General features: G+C 35.1%; 1 protein-coding gene across 5 annotated transcripts in view; it reads left to right on the top strand.

Moving 5' to 3' along the window:
- The window catches only part of shop (sulfite oxidase), a 65,267-nt gene extending 39,580 nt beyond the window's left edge, over nt 1–25,687 (top strand). For 4 of the 5 annotated variants that reach the window (XM_081766999.1, XM_081766989.1, XM_081767006.1 and 1 more), the window contains exons 7-11: nt 1,791–1,922; nt 3,931–4,123; nt 7,925–8,125; nt 17,102–17,274; nt 19,025–25,687. In XM_081766999.1, the coding sequence (XP_081623125.1) occupies nt 1,791–1,922; nt 3,931–4,123; nt 7,925–8,125; nt 17,102–17,274; nt 19,025–19,150 (825 nt within the window). In that variant the 3' untranslated portion in view covers nt 19,151–25,687. Of the gene's footprint in view, nt 1–1,790; nt 1,923–3,930; nt 4,128–7,924; nt 8,126–17,101; nt 17,275–19,024 lie in introns of all 5 variants that reach the window. The other variant, XM_081766996.1, reaches the window with a different exon arrangement.
- Nucleotides 25,688–26,681: the final 994 nt, after the last annotated feature.

Here is a 26,681-nt window from a genome sequence, read left to right as displayed (position 1 = left end):
GCTACGTACACTTAATAAAATTCAAATGCTGGTAAATTATAAAGATAAAGTGGTAGATCTCTATTTCTGAAGATCGACTTGAAAAGCAGGTAATGCGTCACTAATCCGGAAAGCACACAGCATTTAAGTAAGTAGCGGAACGTAACAATTATTAAGTTGTGTACATAATAACCCTTTTGGTTGTAGTTGAGTTTAAGTAGACACACAAATAGCACTTACACAGTAAGTATATTTGAATAATTTATATTCCAGCTAAGATTGCAAAATTGTTTATACGTACGGAATGTTTATGGATGTTCTCATCAAATTAAGCAGATATCGTAGTAAACGTTGCACTACGTAAATATCGCTTTGTAATATCTAACATTATTGTTTGTTCATAAAACTTGGATCTGGACTTGGTAATTGATTTTTTTTTTCATATATAATATATTAAAGCATGTATTGTTGAGTGTAGTAATTATTAGTTTGTTATTTCTGACCTTCTGTGAGAAGAGAAGAACTGGAACTGGAAAGGTTCAGAAAGTATGCTTTATTAATTTTTTGTAGAATTCTATAAATCGAAAATGTGTTTAGGAAATTAAAATTAGAGATTTTTTTCAGAAGGGGAGAAATCTCAATCAGCTCTTTTCCTGTACAGAAGATTTTTTTTTTTTCTAAATTTACTTTCGCTTGTAAATTCAAGTTGTAGTCTGGATCTTTATTTGTATCTAGTTGAAAAATAGAAACATGTTGCAAGTATAGAATATGCTTAACATTAACTAATAATTTAGAATTTGTGTTAGGTCAATAAAGTAAGAGGAAAATATGATTACTGAAACGTGTTGTGCTGTCATGTCTTTGACCATGATCCCATGCATATACGATGTGAGCTATGACTACCACTATAATTCCATTCAAAATAATGTTCCTTATCCTACAAGTAGAAAACAGCGCCCAAATATTCCAGAAACCACTCACGTTACCAATTAAATTCAACATTGTAAATTTGAATCAAATCACTTCCTTGAACTAAGCTAGTGATACAAGTTTATGAGACAAACCACACATTGATCCACACAGTCTTTTTGGAGTCCTTAGTTTGGGCAGATATACTCTAAAAAGATAAACTAATAAAACAATGCAGTTCATCTCAAAAGTTACATAACGACACAGAATTAAAGTGAAAATGACGAGAGTGATGGTGTTATATATTTTGTTATCATAATGAGCTGGTAACACACCATACATTAACCATCATAAAAATTATGTAATTTGTTCAGAGTGAATTCTCATGATAAGTGATAATGAAATATATTGCGAACATCTCAAGGATAGTAGTTTAGTTCAAGGAAGTGATCGGATTCAGATTTGTCGTGTTGAATTTAATTAACGCTGTGAGTGTTTCTGGAATATTCTGGAGCTGTCTTCTACTTATAAAACAAGGAACATTATTTCCAGTGGCGTTACAGTGATAGTCTTAGCTCACGTCGCACATGGAGGGATCATGGTCACAAAGATGACCGAAATATTATGAAAACTGAATTTTAAACTAGAATATAGAGTTCTTGTGGTAAGGTAGGGGTTTATATGAGAGGAAAATAATTATTTCATCTTTACAAATTATCAAATTAAAAAAAAAGAAAAGAAGAAGAAGAAAGGAAATACGAAGAAATTCTTCAAAATATTTTCTAGCATTTGAAGTTGTTGCCATTTTCGTAGTGTAAACGTTCCAACTATATTGTCCATTAGAACGTCACATAGTGTGTGTTTGTTCATAGAGTTGGTTTCATGAATGTATATATTTGCAGGTGAAGCCCGTTAAAGGTCTAGATTGGGGACAGTCAGCAATTGGTAATGCTACATGGTCAGGAGCTAAACTTTATGATGTCCTAAAAGCAGCAGGATTTAAAGAAAATCAAAAGAATGTGGAACATATCCAGGTATTGCTTTGACAGTTTAGTAAGGAGTAAGTAGTTTAGAGCGGTATCTAAAGAAATAATAGATAAAATATTAACTAAATCATGAAACTAAAGTATTTCTCAGACCTTCGGTTTATGTATTAACATGTAACGCCCCTTTTCAGCATCGAGACAATATGAGATGTGGACTTACAGTGTAAGGTGAAGCTGAACCACTGAAATGCCTTCAGTCCTCTCCCACGGGAATCTAACCCGGTGCTACGTGCATTAAATTCGAATTGAAACCGTTGAAACCAGAGAGAGACGCTACAAACCTACCTCAGATTGGAGCTGAGATACCATCTGACTATTGGAAGCAATGACTCGTGCAATCCACCCATTTGGGAATACGACAAACCTCTTCTCCTTCCAGAAGGATTCCTTCACATTTGGCTCATTTTACTTTATGGAAAAGAAATACAATGTAGCGTAGGATTTACTCGTACCCCCAATATATGTAACTTAAAAATAATTTTACTATAATAGATTCATGAGGGATGGAGCTGTATGACACAAACGCAAAATTAGGGGAACTGAGATGATGGTAGTTCAGTATTCTCATTTTTGTATCCTTGTTTTTTAAATCACGTTACTGAAATGGAGTTTGTAGTTTTACCAAGGTTATCGTGCGTCAGCATTTTTGCAGACGTATCCGTATTGTGAGAGCAAACATTTCCGCCTGCATTCGTGTACCGAAATTCCGTAATCTGTTTCTTAAACTTAACTTGCCTTCTTAATGTGGTCTATCGTATTGAGGGATCATTCCAAGTCATCAAGGAAGAGGTGGTCGACTATCAGGTATTTTTTTATGCTTTCACCAAAAATTACCTTATTAATGACGTACTGAGAAAAATTATCAGATTTTTCATTGCCGCCATCTTGGACTTAGACTCAGTTTTCTTCACTGCCGTGCATGAAAATAAATATTTGCACTGGTATTAAAAAAAAAAAATGCACAGATATTATGAAAGGTAGAAAGTTGTGGGTTGTACTACTTAAAGCTTATGACCTATTGGGAAAGTGATCTCCACTACTTTATGAATTTCATAAGCTTTTTTTAAACTTCAAATCACAGTGAACAGTTAGTTTGCCAGTAAAATATTATTATAATAAAACAATATGCACAATTGAACTAAACCACAGTTATTAATAAAGCGAATTTCGTCACATAAAATAAACCGGAATTTAGTAACCAGTCAAGTCTCAGTGATCAAATATTAGCTACTTATTACTACGCAAAGAACGATTATTTCGTGAATATTTGAGATTTTCAAGTATGACCCTTTTGAGATATTTCAGATTGAACATAGACGATTTTCGAAAAATCGCAATGTTTGAAGACCCATAACAAAATAAAGATGAAACTCGCAGATATCAAACTTCTTTTTAGGAAGTAGTCTACTACGAAGCTTATATCTAGAATGAATATTAATAGTGACTTTTTTTCTTTCTTTAAAATTTGTAATTTCAAAAATGACAATTTGCGCTTTTCAAACTTAACATTCAACATTTTTTAAAAGATATCTGTAGTGTAGTAAGCTTAAAAGTGCACTGGACATAAAATGTTGTACACTTAATTCTCTTTCTGTTTCTCTCTTTCTTTTTTTTTTTTTTTTTTTTTTTTTTTTTATCAATATCTTTAAAAGTAACAGAGCTACAGCATTTACCGCAAACATTTGTAAAGTGCAAAATAAGCATACCTAAAGTGCCTGTTAGTATGGCCACTTAAAGAAAAAATTGCATATCTGATGAATGCTTATTTCCAACTCTTTAAATATAGTACAAATTTGTGTACAAAAATTTAAAAATAACAGATTTTGTCAGCAATCATCATTGGCTAATTTGGTGTGAAATTTACCCGTTATCGTTACCATTTGTCTGCTGAAATGAAACATAAAAATTATACAAGAGCGTGTATGTTAACCGTTCTTTTAACATTGGTTTGGTTTATTCGTGGTAGTAAATCATAATGAGCGTTTTCTATTTGCAGTTTGAAGGCTTGGATAGGGATGTTTCCAACGTTCCTTATGGAGCATCGATACCTATAGAGAAGGCGATGGATCCTCGAGGTGACGTAATCTTAGCTTATGAAATGAATGGGAAACCTCTATCCAGAGATCACGGGTTTCCTGTAAGAGTGATTGTGCCTGGAATTGTTGGAGCAAGAAATGTCAAGTGGTTAAGTAAGTTTTTGAGTCATAGTTAAATTATTTCAGTCTACATAAGTCAGTGTATAATGATTCTTGAAGCAGGGTGTCTATTGGTCACGAAAGTCACGAATGTCACGAAAAAGTCACGAAATCAGAAAACGGTCATGAAAGTCACGAAATTTAGATTTTGGGTCAAAGTTGTTTTTAACTGTACAAATGTAAGTACAGATTGGAGAATTTTGTACCATAAAACGTCAAAATTCACCACCAAAAATGTCTTTGGTCGGCTTTAGATGCTACCAAATTGCAAGCAAAGCACGTTTCTATCGCATGGATGAAAATTCGGCCTAATTCGCACGCAAATTCGCTCTTGAAAATGTTAGGAAATTTTATGATTTGGTAAAGAAAAGGTCACGAAAAAGTCACGAAATTCCATTTTGGAATTTTAGTATACACCCTGTTGAAGTCATAAAATTATTTTAAGTTTCCCTGGCATTTGATTTTTTTTTTTTTTTTTTTTTTTAATTTATTTATTTGAGGTTTACTTATCTCTTTCAGTATCAATGCTTTATAAGGCTTTAGTATCAAGGCTTTTATATAAATGTAGGACCTGAGCCACAAATATTCCCAACTACATTCTGCTGCACTATAAGAGAAAATTCTGATCATTTAGCTACATGCAGCTCTGTGCTCCATTCTTAACCTTGCAGTTTTTACTAAGGTTTGTTGTGGGTTTTCCTTCTTTGTTGCGATATCTGGGGTTCTCGGATAGTAGTGTCAGGTGTATACTTCCTGATTCCAGAGTAGAGAAGATAATTTTATTATCGTCTTACTATATTTATTTTTATTCTATATATGTATATACCTTGAGAGATCATAATGAAACTTTTAGGGGTTAGATCCAGAACTATTTTCTGATCTTTATGATTATTTCTTCTAGATGTGATTAAAATTACTGCATAATGGCGTGATTAAATACGTATTAAATAGCTTAAAAGACTTTTCTGAAGCTTCTGTTTAATGAAATAGTTACATACAGTTCCAGTGACTTTCTGCCTTAACACCAGTGTTATGCGAAAAAAAAATACACTGCTAAATGCATTACATATTGAAGTACCTTGTATAAACCAGATGACTGTATACAAAGGAAGAAACTTTGCTTCCTCTGTGCTTTATGAGTTGTATACGTGTAACTTTATAAATTCTTAGATCAGTGGTAACGCGTTTGCAACAATTTTATACACTCTTCCAAATCTTAATTGCGCATGTGTATTTTTATTAGTTCTTTAAAGTGTGCACTTTAGCAACACCGTATCAAGGCGAAGGAATTCGTGACACAGCTTACAGTTGGTTGTTTTAAATATTCATTTCCTATTTTATTACTTAATGTAACGGTACCTTAAGAACAAAATAGTACCTTATCAAAGGCAAAAAAAACTTAGTTGTAGTTTTAAAACAGTTTCTCTTCGACCATGAAAATTGAAAGGAAGAAGAAACAACGGAGGGTGCAAAGAAGTTTGTTCGCTTAAGCCAAACTGAAGGGTAGTCTTATAGTAGTTGCTATAGTCATGCGAGTTACGTTGTTCGTTCTTGTTGGATTTTAGTGTTTTAGAACCTGGTTCGAATTCCACTCGGTGATTTTTTTTATTATTATTAGTTTGATGCATAATTAGTGCCGTTCATTTCCAGGAATTTTTTGTCTGACGTCAGTAGTGAATAGGTGATGGCAATGTTGTGGAATTTACCAAATTGTAGCTGTGTTATCAGTAATGTGTGTGGTGTTGGCTGTCATAATACAAACAGTTCATAACTACTAGAACTGGACACTTAGTTGTATAGTAGAACCACATTGGCTGCTAATTGTTAGTCGCGGAGTTATCCCCTATTGAGACATCCTCAATGCCACCGAAAAGGAGTTTAAGTCAGAGTTAGCAGACCAACATGATGTTGAGGTAACTCGAATCGAAAGTAGAAAATCAGGTGATCTGCTTCCAACTCAGTCACTGATTCTTATTTTCAGTCTACACAGAATCCCAGAATTCGTTAAGGCTGAATATTATTGTCCCGAAGTTAGTCATATTGCTAGTCCTCTTGGCTGCTTTAAACGCTAGCACTTCGAACATATCAGCAAACCCTGTAACGCAGCGTTTGCTATTTTTGCGAAAGTTGTATCGAAGAGCTAAGGATATGGAAAAAATTTCCGCTTCCGATGCCAAGCACCGCCTGAAAGAGAATATTCTAGACTCACTTCCTGTTCATTTATAGTGACTTCTTGAAAATTTGTAGCAACCTAGACTAACGTTTCAACTCTCCACAATTAAGAATCTTGTACAAGAATTCCCAGTCGTTGCTCTATCAAACGAAACTCCCAAGTCACCTCCTGTTGTTCGTAGCCTGGACTGAAGCTAATGCTACCTTATCACCACTCGCCATACATTGCTGGCATTAATTCAGCCAGTATATTACGTCGTCGCCTTAACAACTCAGTCCTCTCCCAGAGAAAGACAAAATCTCCGTCATTTTACAAGCCACCACTGATTTCATTGAAATCTGATATGACGGAAGACGAACTGTGGAATAATGAGTGGATGGTAATTTGCTCACGAGGCATAATTCGTTAATATTTCCAAAACTGGCGCCTATTCAATGAAATCGTAACGGCTTCAGTAGTTATCTTGAGGAATTGAAATAATTGGTGTCTTACCATTTTCCAGCTGTAAATTGCTTGTAGGAAACTCATTTTCAATCTTGTATGTCATCTGTTTCAGCTCATTACACAATTTAGAACTATAATAAATACACTTTTGATCGCGTTTCTGGTGACTCAGCCATCGCTGTTCTTTGTGACTTTCATTCTCGGTGTTTAACAAAACTTCTCGGTTGTAAGCAGTTGGTGCGAGTTAGCTTTCTTTCCTCAACCGATACAAATCTATTCGTTGTATATTCCTCGTGCTGAAGCTTTTACAGCAGCTGGTTTCATTTATCTTTACAATCAACTTGAACCATCTGTGTTGATTGTAGGAGATCTGCATTAGTTTCTGAAGTTGAGTTGAGTTGATTTTGAGTTTAACGTCCCGTTCAGCAGCGAGGCTATATGAGACGTGGACCTACTGACTAACGTGGAATCCGAATCACATGAGCTCCCGCCGGGAATCGAACCCGGGACACCCACGCCAAAGGCGCGTATGCTAACCGCTTAGCCACGGAGGAGCTCAGTTCCTGAAGTTGTTATTAATTCTTCGCGTTCTAACTTAGTTTTATATATATATATATATATATATATATATATATATATATATATATATATATATATATATATATATATATAAAATATGATACCTGTACTTCGTATTTTCTCAAAACTAACATAATCTCATTTTCTGAACTGTTACGCATTTTTAAACTTACAATATGCGTAAGTGTTGTTAATTGACTGGAATTTATTTCGGAGAAAATACTTAATATATTAGTGAACGTTTGAGGTAATATTAGTCCACCTCCATAGTAAAAATAATTTACTAGGATAAACAAGTAACATAATAATACCTTAATCACAGAAATTGTCCTTTATATTTCAATATTTAATATCAGGGCAACCATCTTAAAGTTATACACCTTAAGTAGGCTAAAGCTCTCTCCATATGATATAACTATCTGTTTTCTTACAAAAGCATATACTCCTCTATATTAGCTGTTCAACCATAACAGCAATTCAGGACAATTCTCGTAAATACGTAGAATATAAACTATTGCTTTAACTGGTAAGTTGTCTGATAAAAGTATCTCGCCCTCATCAACAGTTGGATGATGTTTCTAATTAGTTGGTCATTTCAGGCAGGATAGTGGTGTCTAATGAGGAAAGTCCTTCTCATTGGCAACATAATGATTATAAAGGTTTCTCGCCAAGCGTTGATTGGGACACAGTTGATTTTAGTAAATCACCTGCTATTCAAGAACTTCCAGTAACATCAGCAATCTGTGATCCTCAGCCAGGAGCTACAGTTACACTAGATGATGGATACTGTCGAGTGAGAGGTTTGTTTTTATTTTTTTTAAATTTTGTTATGAACTTGTATTTTAATTTACGTCTAAACAACTATAAAATTAACCTTGAATACTCAATATAGAATCAATGTGTCATTTCTATTAACATAATAATTCTCTCTCATTACTCTCAGCAATTTAAATTGAAACTAACTTTTATTCAAATTGACGTTGGATCCGAATAGCTGACGTTTATCACCCTTGTTTGTTGTGTGTGTTCATGGTTTTAATTATTAGTTGGTTCAGATGAGACTGATTTCCTGCCACAACGTACTAAAACATGGAATGCAGATGAATGTCACTTATTAATAAGCGGACTTTCACACTTCTAATAAAGTTATCCCTCCTTCATACTAATTACCATGGAAAGATAAAGATTGTGCTTTTTTATGTATATATTTGTAAACGTAAAATACTTTAACAATCCTAGATATGAAAACATTTAAATATTTTACGATTGTATGCAATTGTAATCGCTTTCCGGATCTGCCCCCTACTGTCCCGCTAATGAGTACTTTCAGGAGACCTGAACTTACCTGGTTAAGACATCAAAGAACATTTCCAAAAAGGGATTACAGACCTTTTTCTGAATCGCCCTCCGGTCTCAATAATGAGATGAGCATTAAGCACCGAGAGGTTCGGATGTTTCGCCTCGAAATCCTCACAAACGTTCAAATGATCGCTCAGACCACAGTGCACACAAACATCATTCGTACATGTAACAAAAACGTATTGAGTAAAATGACGCTATGCTCATTTATTAAAACACTATATAAAAAAAAAAAGTAACGTAGGAGGGAAAGAATCAGACACTAGACTATTTCTACTAATATAAAATTACACTTCACATTTCACATTTGTCGACGTTATAGCCCTTTATTTTTGTCTCACATATATATGTGGATGAAATATTATATTTGGGGGTTCACCACAAATACTTTTCTCACACCACTCACTAATACACGTGGGGGTTAACACTGTGGGCTAACACTAAAGTAATCCCACGACGTAAGTTCCTGGCTGGTGCGAGAAAAATCCATATCCAGCAGGATAAACGTAGATAATTACGCTATGTAGAATTAGGACATTGGAGGACCCGTACTACCTATATGCACAGGGTCTGTGGACCCGGGTCTTCACTAAGTGGGGCTAGCCATATTTAGTCTCTGATCGGCTACTAGCTCATCCCCTTTGCATAATTCTATATTGAGTTAAACGAACGCGTTCGCTATATTGACGCGTGGAGAAAACTCTTAAGAGTCCAGGTGCTCTAGGTATAAGCTGAATTGACCGACTGGTCAATGTTGGCACTTCATTTTAAAATGTCATCAGGTTAAGCCACCTGTATGGATATGCAAATTAAATGTTAAAATGATTTGCGTTAATTCACAGTTCACTGGCCACAATGTACAGAAAGATAACGATAGTTGACTGTGAGAACTTCTAGATAAAAAGTGGCTGAGCAATATAGTTGGCGCCGGAGAGTCGTTCGAGCCTGAGAATTTCTAGGTAAAACTCGCTAAACGACATTGTTTGTCGATGGTCTGACGACGTTTGTCTAGTTCGCAGCTGGTTGGCTCTCGCCTGCCGCAGTATTTCCATAAACAATTAAAGTACCTAATTTGGTTTCAAATAACTATAGAAGTAGTCTTTGCGTATTGAGTAAGGGAGAAACTGAGGAACTAAGTAAGAACAATACAACTATCATATATGTAGTTCAGATAATGAATGTAGCCTGTGTTACGCACTAAAATCTTCTCACGACAAAACAACGTTTGACATATATATGTGAATGAACGATAAAAGACTCTTTTGTTCTATTGCGTGTGAAGGAAATTGAATTGTTCGTAGTTCCCACCCAAGAAAGAAATTATTTGCGTCGCAAAAATAAAATATAAATTGAAGAATGATTTCTGTCTTCAAAATATACAGAGTGTCCCTAAAAATTATTTATATAACCTGGTGACGGTTATATAATTGAGATAGTTACATTACTGCTATCCAATGGCCCCACGTAGCGTAGTCGCTAACGCTCTCTCCTTCGGTGCGAGCGGTCCCGGGTTCGATTCCCGGTGGGGGCACTTGGTCGAAAACGAGGTAAACGCTTTTTCAGGCCAGCCACCCTGAATGAGGTTTTCCTAGGTTTTCTTCACTCACACCAGGCAAATGCCGGGGTGGTACCTAACTTATAGGTCCCTGGCCGCTTCCTTCCTTCCCTTTTCCTGTATAGTGTGCTCGCCGAGGGACGTCATCCCTCAAAACGTGAAGGCCTAAATGGCCTTAGATGCCGAAAGCCCAGAAATCTAAACCTAAAATCCTAAATTACTGCTATCCGCTTACACCGATAGTAATATCATATTTGAAAAGAAATCTTAAAGAAATCTAATAACATTTTAACACTTAACCAAAGCAGTACCTCAAGTAAAAATACGAAACACAAGCACTGATAAACACAACAAGGGAAGCATACTATTTACAAAAAGATTTCATTTATATTTTCATCTGATTACATTGAAATTTTAATTTCTTTAAAAATACTTTTTTTTTTCTATTCAGAGGAAATCTTGTAATTCATAAATTTATTGTAGGCAAAACTTTAAGAATATGCATCAACAATTTAAATCCATTTTTTTTGCCCAAATTACGTAGACCCAGATTTCCTTCCGATGTTGTTGTTTTGTTAAGAATTGATTTAAATACTTATATTTCTGTTCAAAAATAAGATTTTTAAAGTTACGTTAGTAAATGGTGTATAATGTACATCAGGATGTATATGAAGCTGTGTAATTTGAATAAAATATTGAATTCAAGTCATAGATATAGAGCAATACGTTTTTTCTGCAAGAGACTCAAGAACTAGAATATACCCTCTGAAAAGTAAGAGAAAAATATTTAAGTAACGAAAGTTACATTGTGATTGAAAGAAAATATGATAGAAGTGTTATTGCAAATAGTATTATTCGCTTTTTCGTTGATCATTTACGTATTTCCTATGTTTTACTTGAGTTTTTATTGCTGTTGTTGAAGTGCTACAATTTCTTTACAATGTATACTTAAATATTATACCACTAGTTTGACTGTAGCTGAACAGATGGAAATAATACAAACATAATAAATTTCTTCTATATATTGTTAAGATATTTTATTATAAAATACATTATTATATTAATCTTCTGCGGATCTTATATTGATATTAATGAAATACTTCTAGAAAGGTGTTAAGTTTTAATTAGTTTTTTTCTTTTTTAGTGAGATGTATCTAGTCTATATTATAAAATTGAAAGTAACTATGTTTGTGACTCATAATCTCTTTAACCGCCCAACCGATCTCGATCAAATTTTCAACGTAGATGAAGTTCTGGCCTTGGAGTGTTTTTAGCTCTTTTACTTTGACGGTACAACTTCGGGGAGGGGAAGGAGGGGGACAGAAAAAAATAAATAAAACTTAATAAGTCTTGAATCACCCGACCGATCTTGATCAAATTTTCAATGTAGATGAGGTTCGGGACTGGGATGATTTTTATCATTTCACTTTGACGGAGCAATACAGGGAAGGGGATGGAGGGGGACATATACAAAAATCAATAAATATAAAAATAAAAGTGACAATGTTCGTGAATTAATTATTTTTGAACCATCTGATCGATCTCAATCAAATTTTCAACATATGTGAAGTTCAAACCTGGGAAGTTTTTTTATCATTTCACTTTTACAGTGCAACGAAGGGGAGGGGAGGAGAGAGATATATATGTCAAAAAAGTAAAAATAAAAGTGATTGTCTTTGTGACTTCATCACACTTAAACTACCCGACTGATCTTAAAAAAATCAACATATGCGAGGTTCGGACCTGAGGTGGTTTTTATCATATCACTTTAACAATAGAACTTAGAAGAGGGGAAGGGGAGGAATAAAATAGAATATTAGTACAAAACAGTTACTTAACAATCTTTATAGCAATTCAGGGAGAGGCCGAGCTTCTGCTGTTTGTGGTTCTCCCTTTCAGAAATGATTTACATATTATAGGATGGCGGGTAAATACTTAATATATGTAGATAACACAACATGAGGTTATAAATACTTAATAAGTTTATAATAAAAATAATAACAATAATAATGACATATTAACATGGTATTGTCTCAATTTTTAAATACTCTTTCAGCTGTTTTATAAATTTGCTAAAAGTTTGTAGTTCTCTGATACCTAGGGGAAGGGCATTCCAGGCCTTAATACATTGGCACCTGGTGCTTTTGATGCCATACTTTAATCGTGGCTTTGGTTTCTCAAGTTCTTTGATTGTCTTTGCACGTGTACTAACTGAATGTTTTATTTCAACAAATTGTGTTGTAAATATAACTTGAGAATTCTGTACATTAGACAATTTACATTACATTAGAGAAATCTGTACATTAGAGAAATCTATAAAAATAAATGAAACTTAATAACTCTTGAGCCAGCAGATCTATCTTGATCAAACTTACAATATGGATAAGGTTCGGGCCTGGGATGTTTTCGTTATTTCACTTTTACGGTGGATCCTAGGGGAGGGGGAGAAGGGAGATATATATGTAAAAAGAATAAAAATAAAAGTGACCGTCTTTGTGACTTCATCACGCTTTAACCACAGAACCGATCTTAATCAAATTTTCAATATGGATGAAGTTCGGACCTGGGGTGGTTTTTATATCACTTTGACGGTAGACCTTAGGGGAGGGAAGGGAACAAATATATAAAAATAAATAAAACTTAATAACTCTTGAACCACCCAACCGATCTCGATCAAATTTTCAACATAGATGACGTTCGGGCTTGGGATAATTTTTATCATTTAACTTTGACGGTGTAGGGGAGGGGGAGGCGGAGATATATATATGTAAAAAATAAAAATGAAAGTGACTGTCTATGTGACTTCACTGTTGAACCACCTGACCGATCTCGATCAAATTTTCAACATAGATGACGTTCAAGCTTGAGATAGTATTTATCTATTCACTTTGACGATAGAACTTAGGGGACAAGGTAGGAGGGGGATATATATATCTATCTATTAAAATGCTACAATAGCAATTAAAAGCGTCTGAGCTCCAACCTATACCTTTAGCTTTCAAATCTTTCATTTACGGTTATGTGTGATTTCACGTTTAACAGAGACAAACATTTTAAGTATTTGTACTTTAAATTAGTTAACTATATCTTTTTCATAAAGTTTATGTTATAAAATTATTGTTCAAAGCCTTTGTATTTTAATAAGCCTTCTCTGAAATCAATGCATGTGAGTTATGCTTCCATCTTCCGAGCTCTTATAAACTATGTTTATATGTTTGTGACCAGTCCTTTCGACAATGAGATCTCGAAAACTATAGGCTGTAGAAAGATGACGTTTTCACTGATTGATTGGAAATTTTGCGTAGATTGTCCAGTTCTAATTGAATATATAAAAAAAACATGGCCATTATTTCTTTATTACATTTTTTTAGGGTACGCTGAAAGCGTTGAAATTAAAAAAAAAACTAAAGCATCATATCCTATGCGTTATACATTCCAACACCACAATGTTGTATATTGGGGTGGTATATGTCTTAGGCGTTTGTTCCATTGCCAAGTAATAGTGAAAAAGGAAGGATAACCATTTCTCGAGTCTTAAGATAAATCTTTATTTTTTGTGTGTTTTGCCCAATGAACACCATATATAATTGACATTATAATTAATTGTATATGTGATGTATTTGCTTATTACATACTGCATGCAAGAAGAAAGAAAACACTGGTCATGCATGACTTAGAAACTCCAACCGGACGTAGGCTCTAATCTTGCAAACGGTGCGGGATATTGAGAAACAAATAATCGATAAAATCTCCCCTTTATGATACGCCTTGCCGATTTTTTTTTTCAAGACTTCTTTCACTTGTGTCTGTAGAGGGACATGCACAGATGTTGTGAGGAATGAGAAAGATATTTATGTTCATATGCGAATGATGCGCTGTGTAGAGAGCGCAGGTTCAGCTAGTATATATATAACTTTTGAACCACCGAACCGATCTCGATCAAATTTTCAACCTAGACTAAGTTCCAACATGAGATGATTTTGTCAGATCACTTTGACGATGTAACTTAAAGGTGGGGAAAGACATTTACAAATGATCGAAAGTGACCGATATTAGTGTCGAATGTATAGTTTTTGAGGTCGCTGAGATGAACAGTGACAGTTCTGATGCTATTTAAATCCAAATTGAGCCCCGCAAAAATTGTGGGAAGGGAGGGGGATATATATATATAATCAAAATTACCAATATCAGTGTCGAATTCATACTTTTCGGGTTCGCTGAGATGAACAATGACACTTCCGATGCCGTGGTCCGCAACATGGGGAGGAGAGGGGATATATAAAAATCATCGAGAATGACCAATATCAAGGAGCGCTTTAGTAATAGTAAAAAGTGACTGACTAACGAAACCTATTACTATTTTTTTCTTAATTTAAGCCAGCGGGCGCGGTGGCTCAGTGGTAGAGCGTTCTCCTCCGATGTTTGGGATCCCTGGTTCGATCCCAGCTCGGTCCGTGTGGACTTTGTGGTGGACAAACATCGTGCTCGTGAGTTTTCTCGGGGTTCTCCCGTTTCCTCCCACTTTCTTCATTCCACCATTTCATTCATTTCTCATAATCACCGTCTCCTTTAGCCTCACCGGCATAACTGTGAGAAAGATTTCATTTCATTTTTAATTTAACCCACCGAAGCGGGTAATTGATGCTAGTACTAGATAAAACTAGATCATTCATAATGACATAATACCATAAGACATAGGTTGTTTCGTATAGTCTCGTATATATGTGAGACAAGGGTGAGTTATAAGCCTTGCAACACTCTGGTACACAACATACCTGTACTTATTACAGTACAATGAAAGCAAGTTAACATTGAAAGTATAGTCTCCCGTGCTGGACTATCACCAGCTACCTTTCTGCTAGTTTCTCAATACCACGTCTGGCCCGTAGATGCAGAGAAGTTAGCCATTGATGTTTCCACTTTGCTGGTCAGTGAAGCATCGTGATTTCAGACCGAAATAGGTAGTAATTCGAAGGGTAAGATCAGGATTACTTGCCAGGTGTAGCAGGACTATGTGCACCAGTTTTATGCCATCAAGTTCGAGTCGAGTGTGGCCGTATGTTAACGTGTTTGAGCAGGGCACGCTTTCAGTTTACCAATCCAGGATAATTTTGACTTAGTGCAGGATACATTTACTACGACTGTTACGGAATAAAGGTTGACATTGACGGTACGACCGTTAGAAATGAACTTGAAGTGAATTATCCTCTTAGTAGTTCCAACACACATAGAATGTATGAGTTATGCTCGAAACGGCCCTGTTTGACGACCAATTCTGGAAGTTGTTCCTTGCCCAACCACTGTTTTTGCACATTGGGATTTCGGTAAAACCCACTTTTTGTCGCATAGGACAGTCCGTTTCAGACAACTGACATCATGCGGATTTTGCAGCAATTGCCGTCACACATTCACTCTTCTCTGGGCCTGAGCTAGGGTTAACGCATGTGATACAGCACGGCAGCTCCGGGTTCGTGATGATGACGCAGTACAGTGGACTGGAATATGCCGAGTTAGTTTCAAAATCTTCGTGTGCTAGTGGATGGATTTTCCTCATGGCATGTCGTGTGACCTTAGAATTTGATACTCTGTGGTGGCCGCTTTACAACCTGCACAAGATTTCTTAAGTTCACTGTATCTTTCCATAGCAAATGTTTTTGGCTGCTGACGCAGCATTATGCCCGAGTTCGAACTCATACAATAACAGTTCACGTTCATCGTCACTGCCACTAAAAACTGACTGAAGATACTGACGGAGTGGCGGGCTCGTGTTAAATAGTCCACTTGCTGCGCTACTTCTTAGGCCAGTTTGACCTTGTACTTACTGTCGGTTATGGCGTATACACGTTTCTGCTGTTTGGATTGTTAAAACATTACAAGATTTATGACTCACCGTTGGAATTCTTGAAATATACAGTGGAGTCTCTTTAATTCGAAGTCCAAGGGAACAAGAAAAAAATTCGAATTATTCAAAATTCGAATTAACCAAAAACTCTCATTTTAAAGTAAAATCAACGGAACAAAATAACTGTATTGTATATGAAAAACTAATTAACATGCAATGCACCTTACCTATAAAGCATTACATTTTCGTAAGGAATTAGAATAGGCGCCGCGATTCGACATTGTGCATAATGCACGTCAATAGATAACAGACGAATCTGCTTACCTTTTTGTCACTGTTTTAGTTCAGTTAAAAATAATTGCACAAATATGTCGTTCCTACAAGTCATTTGCTAGTGGAGGACAGGGTTCAAGGTCATTGACATTTCTACAGAAGGGATCGACGCTTCCAGGTTATTGAGGAGGTGGAGAGATGGGTACCAACCATCTTCTGCCGAATTCTCTATAACGGGAGGGAGTCCAGCTGAGGTGGTATCAACAAAATTTCTCTTTTCCATGGTCGCTTCTGGATAAGATAACAGATAAATAAAAACCAGATGAAATTACATTGTTCTATTTGCAATTTGTCGAACACTGCAATTTTTTCCACTGTAAATACTTCGAATTATCCAAACAGGAGGTTCAAATGTTCGATTTACCCACGATTTTTTACCATTGTTTTTAATACAGTTTTCAAGGGGAATAAGCTTTTGTTCGAATTATCCAATAATTTGAATTATCCAAGTTCGAATTAAAAAGAGTCCGCTGTATTTGTATTCATGGAAACCGTCTCCCTTAGCCTAACGGGCATAATAGTGGAACGTTAAACTGAAAAATTTCATTTCATTTTAAAAATGAAAACAAACAAAAGTGTTGATTTCTATCCAGGTGGCATTTAACTAGACAGCAGTGCTTTGCAGTGTGTGGTAGAATAAATCTAACATTAATATAAGTTGAGTAACAGAGAAGGATTTGTTTTCAGGGTACGCATGGTCTGGTGGAGGAAGGAAGATAGTACGCGTTGATGTGACAGCTGATCAAGGAAAATCATGGCATACAGCAGAACTCGTTCATCAAGACACGGCGAAACCACCTCGACATTGGGCTTGGACGCTTTGGGAAGCAAAAATACCAATACCTAAAAGTGTTAAAAAGGTAAATTAAGGGCATCAGGCAGTGTTCTGACACGTGGCCTTTTATGTATGTTCTATTTCATTTTGTGTTTTATAGAGGTATCTTACTAGGAAAAGTAATCATACCTAGAAAGGTATACTCTTTTGCACAAAAGGAAATTTTGAAGATCTTCGTTTGAACGTGGAAACGATAATCATTAATATAATAGTATTAAAGTATGTATTTTACATATATGTTCTATTAACTTTATATCACTACATGAAATATTACATGTCAAATTCTTTAGAGCAGAATAGAATCTGCTTCTGGGAATTTATGGTTTAAAGTTCTAGTTCTTAAGTAACTAGTTCTTAAATAACTGCGTCAACTCATAGAGGAAATGGTCATTAAATTAAGTGTTCTGTGGTGTATACTCTGTGCTACTTTCCTTTGCTTGTTACGTGTGTGTTAGCAAGTCATCGAAATACCATTGCCATTAATTAATTATTTTTCCTGACATCCTTAGGTAAACCACGGCTATAAAGGACTTGTACTATTTATATACGTTCCTAACCACACTGAGACTTGAATCCACCCTGGGCTACATTCAGTCTGAACTGATATATCAACCTGAGTCCACATATGCATTTATACATGTGCCTTTGTGTTTTAGTTTTCACTAGTTTTACTCTATTTCTGCATTTTAATCTTTCATATATTCGTTCTTGCATCCAAAAGCAAGGATAGCCTCTTCCTTACTATTTCCGTACTTTTCGTCTTCATATTTAGTATTCAGGCTCTGAGGGTTATCGAGCGAGCCTGTTTCGTTTCTTCGTTGCCCTCTTGTTTCATTTTTTATGGAACAGCGGTTACCGTTCCAGAACTTCTAAATACCTTTGATGCTTCGCCACTTTTTGTAACAATACTGTCAATTTCATCTCAAACCACGTCCTTCAGGATACTATAACTTGATATTTTTTGTTTGTCGAAGTGCATCGTCCGTTTTCAGCACCGAGGTTATATGAGTCACAGTGTTGAAGTTTAATGTGGAAATTGAACCCGAGACCATGCATACGCTAGGCATTAGACTTGATAGTCTGTGTTAGTATTTTAACATTTGAGTTCTTCAGTCTTTCAGCATCAAAATTTTGTTGTTCACAGCTTCGTTCCTTTTTCACTCAACCCTTTTCTATCTTTACAATCATAGTTTTTGTTGCATTCCGAGGTAAATTTTGCCCTTCATTGAGGAGATAGCTCGGAGCAAGAGGAAAAGCTCACTAAATTGTAGTTTAGTGTATACGTACTCTTAAACAATGGAGGAAGGGAATAGCCACCGTCCTGTACTTATTCAGTGACCCTTCTTAAATTTGGTAAACAAATGGGCAAGAACCTTCTTTTGAACATAATACACACACATGTGCAGTACATTAGGTTCGAAGTCAATAATCAAATTCTTGGCTTCTCTATAACTTACCAGTTGTACTCGCTATCGTTACGTAACTTCTGCAGGTTCTGTTTACCGAATACCAGTCATAGCATTTCCTTGAAATCGCTTATATATATATATATATATATATATATATAATCTTCCATTTATTATAGAAACTTAAGTATTGGGCGTGTACATTCATACAAATTAAACATTCCGGACTACCAGTGAAGCACTGTGAGATGTAGGTTTCTAAAATTAGATAGTTGAGTTGTTATTATTTGTAATGATTTAGCTGGATTAATAATTTAATTTTAATTTTAATTTTAATTTTAATTTTAAGAATATATTTCTTTGTTGCAGGTAGAGTTATGGGCCAAAGCTGTTGATTCTTCATATAATACACAACCAGAATCGTTTGAAAATATATGGAATCTTCGAGGAGTGTTAAGTAACGCGTATCATCGTGTCAAAATTAAGATTAATTAAAAAATAACAGATGTATAATTGGTAACAAATGTATGATTTCTCAAGCTCACTTATTTTCTCAGTGAGCTTCGTGTAATCATTCCAGTGGTGTATACAAAACATTAATTTTTAAAAATAGTTACAACGGATAATTTTGTGAATATTAATGTAATATGGAATAGCCATAGAATTATTTTCATTCATATAGCTTTGTCATATGGAACTGATGAATTACAGGGTAAAAAGATTATGTTGTTTTATCAAAATAATTTCATAGAAGTATGATCCATGTAATTAATCATACTCCTGTAAAATTAGTTTGAATGTAATGTAATTAAAAGAATGTTATCTTCTAAAATCCTAATGAACATATTGATATGTATTACTGTGGTAATTGTTATGAGCTCCTAATACAAAGAGAATTGGGAAGAAAGAAGGAAGAACATTCTATTTAAGCGCCTTAGACGTCATATCTATGAGAGTAGCTCTTATTGATGAGTTTTATTTTACCCCTTCAAATATCTCTATGCTAGTTTTTTAATACTATATGTAGCATAACATGCAGTATGTATTTTTAGATCCTCTTTATAGTTCCGAAATTTATACAAAGTTAACATATTTTGTGTACATGAGGTATACTTAATAGGGTGCATCGAATTTCCACTTTTTTTGAAATCAGCTTACCCTTAGTGATATTTTTTTGCGAAATGGCCTCCATATAACGTGTAAAAAATTGCAAGTCGATTGGTCAATATCTTTAGGTGCCACCAACGGCCAAAAGTTTTAAAATGTTGTTAAAAATTAAATTTTATTTTAAAAAATGTAAAATATCTAGTTTTATGAAATATGGTTATCCTATGTGGTTTTGTTTCTGTAAAAGGTCAATATTTTACGTGAAAAAAAATTCAGCTTGATGAGTCAAGTCATTCAGGTGCCACCTGTGGCTTAAAATATGGACAAATGTGTCCCTACTTTTTCATTTTTTTAAATTAAGTTGCATTGTTTGTGATTCATCTGGATCGTTAATTAGATAAGAAAGGTTTTGTTTTACATCTGCAGCTATTTGCTTATTTCCAAACGTTAATGATGGAAATAACCCAGAACTCACCATGAGGAGATGGCTGTAGTTCGAGTTCCGCCCACCCGTATATACTAATGTTGCATATGATAGTGCAAGTCATATTGTTACTCTTTTACCTCAAACTGTTTTTCTTTTATTTTTTGTATTACATTCTGGTATGTTTTTTTCTTGATTGTAGTGTTGATAGCACAAATCTATGTCGTGCTTCTTGCCCACATACCGTTGATGCCGCTTCTGTCCCCAACTTCACCATTCTTTCTACCGCGCTAGTGTGAAAGGGTAAGGATGTAATATATTCATTAGCCATTGGAGCCGTCTTTACATTTTCTATTAGCTTCTGCACGCTGAAGTGTTTTGTCAGTGGTGGCTCCGTCAGCGTCATGTTGACCAATTAATCATATCAACATAGTTTGTCGCTTCTAAGTTGATTTCAGGGATGACGAATTCTCGCACCGGTACGCGATCACCAGATTGAGTCGTTTGTCTTGCTTTTAGGACTCGCCCCCAGCCGAGCTCTCGTACGTTAGCATCTTGGTCAGTCAACATTGATAGAAGTAGGTTCTCAGGATGACCGTACCACGCATTTCTACGGACACTTGATCAATTATTTTCCTGTATTTCGCTTCCATATGGCGAAAAGTCGTGATGAGTTGCCACAAATGACGAGCTTCTTCTGCACACGATGGATTACGGATCACAGCAAACCAGAGTGGCGCGTAGACCATCATGATGTACTGGACGATGGTTTTAAGTTCATTCGTGGGTTCTTTTGTTCCTACGCACAAACGTAAGACTCTATTTGCAGTAATTACCCATCTAGCTTGATGAATTTTACTAGGCTTCATGTGAGCTAACGCAATGGGCCATTCTCCTGAAGAAACCGCTTGGCAAATATTCAGCACATATTTTTGATCCGTGTTTAATGAATCCTCAGTGAAGTTGAGATCCCAGTCTACTGGAACGGGCTGAAAAATCTGGAGTGACAACTCTTCGCAGATTGGAAGTGCTGATCCTATTGGTCCTTTAAATGTATTTGGTCCAATAGATTTGCCGTCTATAAATTCAATCAAATGTCGAAATGGAAGCTCATTCGTGTGTATGATGATTAATTGGTGATATGATTAATTGGTCAACATGACGCTGACGGAGCCAAAACTGACAAAACACTTCAGCGTGCAGAAGCTAAGAGAAAATGTAAAGACGGCTCCAATGGCTAATGAATATATTACATCCTTACCCTTTCACACTAGCGCGGTAGAAAGAATGGTGAAGTTGGGGACAGAAGCGGCATCAACGGTATGTGGGCAAGAAGCACGACATAGATTTGTGCTATCAACACTACAATCAAGAAAAAACATACCAGAATGTAATACAAAAAAGAAAAGAAAAACAGTTTGAGGTAAAAGAGTAACAATATGACTTGCACTATCATATGCAACATTAGTATATACGGGTGGGCGGAACTCGAACTACAGCCACCTCCTCATGGTGAGTTCTGGGTTATTTCCATCATTAACGTTTGGAAATAAACAAATAGCTGCAGATGTAAAACAAAACCTTTCTTATCTAATTAACGATCCAGATGAATCACAAACAATGCAACTTAATTTTAAAAAATGAAGAAGTAGGGACACATTTGTCCATATTTTAAGCCACAGGTGGCACCTGAATGACTTGACTCATCAAGCTGATTTTTTTTCACGTAAAATATTGACCTTTTACAGAAACAAAACCACATAGGATAACCATATTTCATAAAACTAGATATTTTACATTTTTTAAAATAAAATTTAATTTTTAACAACATTTTAAAACTTTTGGCCGTTGGTGGCACCTAAAGATATTGACCAATCGACTTGCAATTTTTTACACGTTATATGGAGGCCATTTCGCAAAAAAATATCACTAAGGGTAAGCTGATTTCAAAAAAAGTGGAAATTCGATGCACCCTAATACTTAATCTAGTTTCAGTATCGATGAATTATTGTGATAGTGCTCGCTCTATATATTAATATTCATTTACTTTTCAGTTCATTCCAGTTTCATATACCCGTATTTCTAGACCGAATACAGATATTGCAAACATGACTGCAATGCATTTCGTGGGAAATTTCAATACATATTGATATATCCCCCTCAATCCCTTCTCATTAAACTTTTAGGATCTCGATTCAAAATTACAGCCATGATATTTATTCCATCAGTAAGCAAATTTGCTGCTGATATTAAATAATCATCGCTGTTTCAAATCCTTTAAATGTTTTAAAAATTATCCGTTTTATCATCCGCGTGGTTTACTTACTGTCTACCTTCAATTTCCTTTAGCATTCCTATCTTAGCTATTAATTGTTGTAAATTTAATTTTTACCTTCGGTTTGGTACGCTACCTATATACCACGTGTTTTCATTAAAATTGGGCCTTCCATTATACCTGTGTTAGACAAACTCAACATCGGTTTCCAGCTGTAGTTTTTTTATACTATAAAAACAAATTAGCTGAAATGCCCGTTCTTCGCACGGAAAGAGTAAGTTTATGTAAAGTATTTGAACCCCTTTCCCCTCAATTTAGGACACGGATCAGAGATGAATGTGAATCTAAACGGCATTAGGAGTACCACTATTTATCCCAGCAACCCCGAAAACTATGGATTGGCCATTTAATATAAGTTGTTTTCGATTATTTTTACACGTCACCCCCATTTGGAGAGAATTTGGAGGATGAATTTGGATGAAATAGCATTGTGATTGTCACTATTCATCTCAGCAATCCCAAAAATTAAGGACTGGATACAAATATCGGTCGTTTTAAGTTATTTTTATATTTGTTTCGCTTCTTGTGTACAGGAAAAAAGTTATCACTTAAAGTCGAAATTATTGGCTTTGTAAGCCTATCCGCTTTACTGTAAGTCTGCAGCACTATTTAACCAAAGAAGGTTACTTTCTTAAACGTGGCTGCCTAGAAACATAGTGATTACAAGCTTTATGATATTTGTCATTAAATATATGTCTGCTTGTAAAAGAGTAGTTATTATTTCAATGTCATTTTTTTCTCCCTTGTTATTTTCTTCTGTAGCTTTTCACATATTTATAGACATACATACCTAAAAGAATACCAGCTTAAGAAGAAAACCTATGTATTCGGAAATAACATGGTTTCACGCGTCGGCTTACTTAAAACTTTCCACAGAGAGAAAGAATATTGTTGTTAAAAGAACCAAGCAGGTAGAAAGCTGAAGCGGTAAATCGGAACTGTGGATAGATATGGAGTGACTTCCCAACCGAAATATTTACAATTTAAAATTATCAAGTACTTTCGAACAAACTTTTGTCTCGCTTCTAACGATCAGTCAGTAGTCTCGGAACCCACCTTGCGGTTATCTTACAAATCCCGTTTGCTCTAGTATATGCTGTTTTTCATATGAACCTATTTAGATTTGTGGAAAGTACAATTCAAGATATTCAAGTTGGTATTGAGGTTCCATTTTCTAGGAGGAGGAAAGATGAAAGAGTAAATGAAATGAAAGACTTCTAAAAAAAGTTTTCAGTTTATTTTACATATTTCAGATGTTTATGATTTGTAAAAATAGAGTGTGAAGGTGTTTTTAGAATAGAAAGAATCGGACCTATACTTTGGCAAAGTGTAGTCACTGCTCGATCAGTGGAACAAATCTCAACCTCTGCTACTACGTTTTCGATATAGTTTTTATGTGAGGAGTGTTTTCTCCTACCTTCCCTAATGAAAAGTATATGGTATTACATACGTAAATATTTATATTTTTTGGGAAGTACGTTTCACACATTGTAACAAAATGTGATTTATTTGTTTACGATAATTAGGAGACGCATAAGTTTCAGTGGTGCATATATAGGCCAATGTTTGTTTAGATTTCCCGCCAATAAGAAGTTCAGGAAGAAAGGACATCGTGCTAACGCTACAGATATTAAACAAAATGTTTATTAGTCTTAGGTAGCATTCAAAACAAGCATTTGAAGAAATTCCCCACCTTAAATATTAGAGGATAAAAATGTATGTATGTATGTATTATTAGCAATGGCAATTATGAAAGTGGCCCCGTGTAGCGTAGTCGCTAACGCTCTTGCTTTCGGTGCGAACGGTCCCGGTGTGATTTCCAGTAAAGGCACTCGGTCGAAAAAGTGTAAAAAGCTTTTACAGGCCAGCTATCCTAAATGAGGTTTTCCTCATTCACACCTCACTTATAGATCCCAAACCGCTTCCTTCGTTCCCTTTCCCCGGATGGGGTACTCGCCGAGGGACCTCATCCCTCATACGTGACGGGCGAACATAACAATTGTTGCCAAAAGCCCAGAAATATAAATCCTAGATCCTAAATGGAATTACGAAACTAATGAACAATTCTTTATGCTAAGGAAAATACTGAAAAAGTGATCAAATTAATTATTTCAGTTAAGTGGCAGAAGAACTAGTTTGAACGTCCCGTTCAACAGTGAGGCTATATGAAATGTGGACCTACAGCTTAACCTGGAATTCAAAGCACATGAGCCACTGGAAACCGAATCCGGGTCTCTCACTCCAAGAACGCGTACGCTAACCGTATAGCCACGGGAAAAGTCATTTCAATTAAATTTTATTATTCAGGGGAGTTAGGAATAATTTCTCAGTTGTTTGTAACACCTGTGGCACGTGAGATCTCTGGTTCAATTCCAGCTTGCACAAAGTGGGTTTCGTGTTGGACAAACACCGTGTGCGTAATTTTCTCACTATTTACACATTTCTTCCCTCTTCCTTCATTTCACCATTTTGTTCATTATCATCATCACAGTCTCCGTTAGCCTTAGAGCATAATCGGGAACGTTAAAAAAAAAAAAAAAAAACTTGACAACACTACTTTTTTCAAATGCTACTTCTGTTCTCAAGTCGTAGCATAATTTCACAAAAATAAAATGAGGGAAAAAAAAAATCACGTATGGATCATCATCTTCCAAGTAGAAAATATTATTCGTTAATGATCAACATGTAATACGTTTAAGCATCATTTTAAGTTACTATATTTTTCTTTAAATACTTATTATAATAATTATTATGCTTAAAAGGTAAATTTTTGATTTTTGATTGAAATAATGCAATGTTGTAATGAAGTAATGTTGTATAATTTGATCGATGTGAACAAGCACACAAATGCAAGAATTTGTACAAATTTATCAGCTTTAAGTAAAATTTGAAAAGAGAGGGAGAAAGATGACTATGTATACTATTACCAAATAGAGAAATGGTACACTCTAGCGACGTTTTTTGCTTAAGGTATTTACCCATTTCTCATGTTCTTTGTAGAACTATTTCATTTATAGTTTTTTTTTTTCTGTGAAGTGGAAAGTTCACATAATATATTTTTAAGAGCATATACATATATTTGAGGTTAAAACTGATTATATTATTGTAACTGTATCTACTTAATGTACAAGGAGGGAAAATCAAAATAAAATAAAAAAAATAAAAACATTGTCTTTCTTCTGTCACCTATTATCTAAACAAATATTTACTTTGTTCCTTATTTGAAAATTTAATATGGTTCAAAGTGTTTCAAGCAAGGAGCAAAATAAGGAATTTCAGGGGAAAATATAAGTGAGAGTAATCTTTTGTGTGAACACAGTGAAAAAAAATTTTGGTCACCTTAGCTGCTGGAAAACTACCACTTCTGGCCTGGATAACCTTCTAGATTCTGCCTGCAACTGACCCCACGACGTGCTACCGGCGATGTGAATTTACATCCTATCAGTAGATTGCGTAGTTTGTAATCCTTAATTTTATTATAATTATATTTTTCTATAATCCGCTTCACCCGAATTGGCGTATGGAATCAGCCAATAGGCTCGCAGTTCGCTGTTACTAAACTTTCAGGAAGGAAACTAATCATTCATAATTGATTTTGTTCGTATTTGTGGACAGTTATGAATGATTAGATTCGTCACTGAAGTTTAGTAACAGCGCACTTTGAGTCTATTGGCTGATGCCATACGCCAATTCGGGTGACGCGCAGTATAATGTAAAAGCGTAGCTCGCCATGAAGTTAAGTTGTACTGCAGGTTGGTTCTATTTATAAATCGTTCGATGAAGACAACTGTCAAGTAGAACTAATCCTATATTACTTTTCGAGTTCAAATACAAGTAAATCAATTGATTTATGATATGATTTCAAGTCTATTCATCACTAATCGATTTATTGTAATCATATCTTAGAAGAAAATAAATTTATTTCATATAATTTAATATGATTATACATACAATGATGGACTATAAATTCTGCGATTATGATCACATACGAGAAGAACTCAGTTTGTCACTATATGAATAACAAGAATTTCGTATAACAGCTGTAAAGTGCAACTTGTCACTTCACACCAGGTTACAACATATATTTCCGTAGGTATTATTGCATTGTTATTAATTTCGTTTTGAATTAATTCAGTCTCAATCTATTCGTGGTATCCCAA

The sequence above is a fragment of the Thermobia domestica genome, chromosome 1 (assembly GCF_964235325.1).
Source record: "Thermobia domestica chromosome 1, izTheDome1.hap1.1, whole genome shotgun sequence".
Taxonomy (NCBI): domain Eukaryota; kingdom Metazoa; phylum Arthropoda; class Insecta; order Zygentoma; family Lepismatidae; genus Thermobia; species Thermobia domestica.
This window is presented reverse-complemented; position numbering and strand designations above follow the sequence as displayed.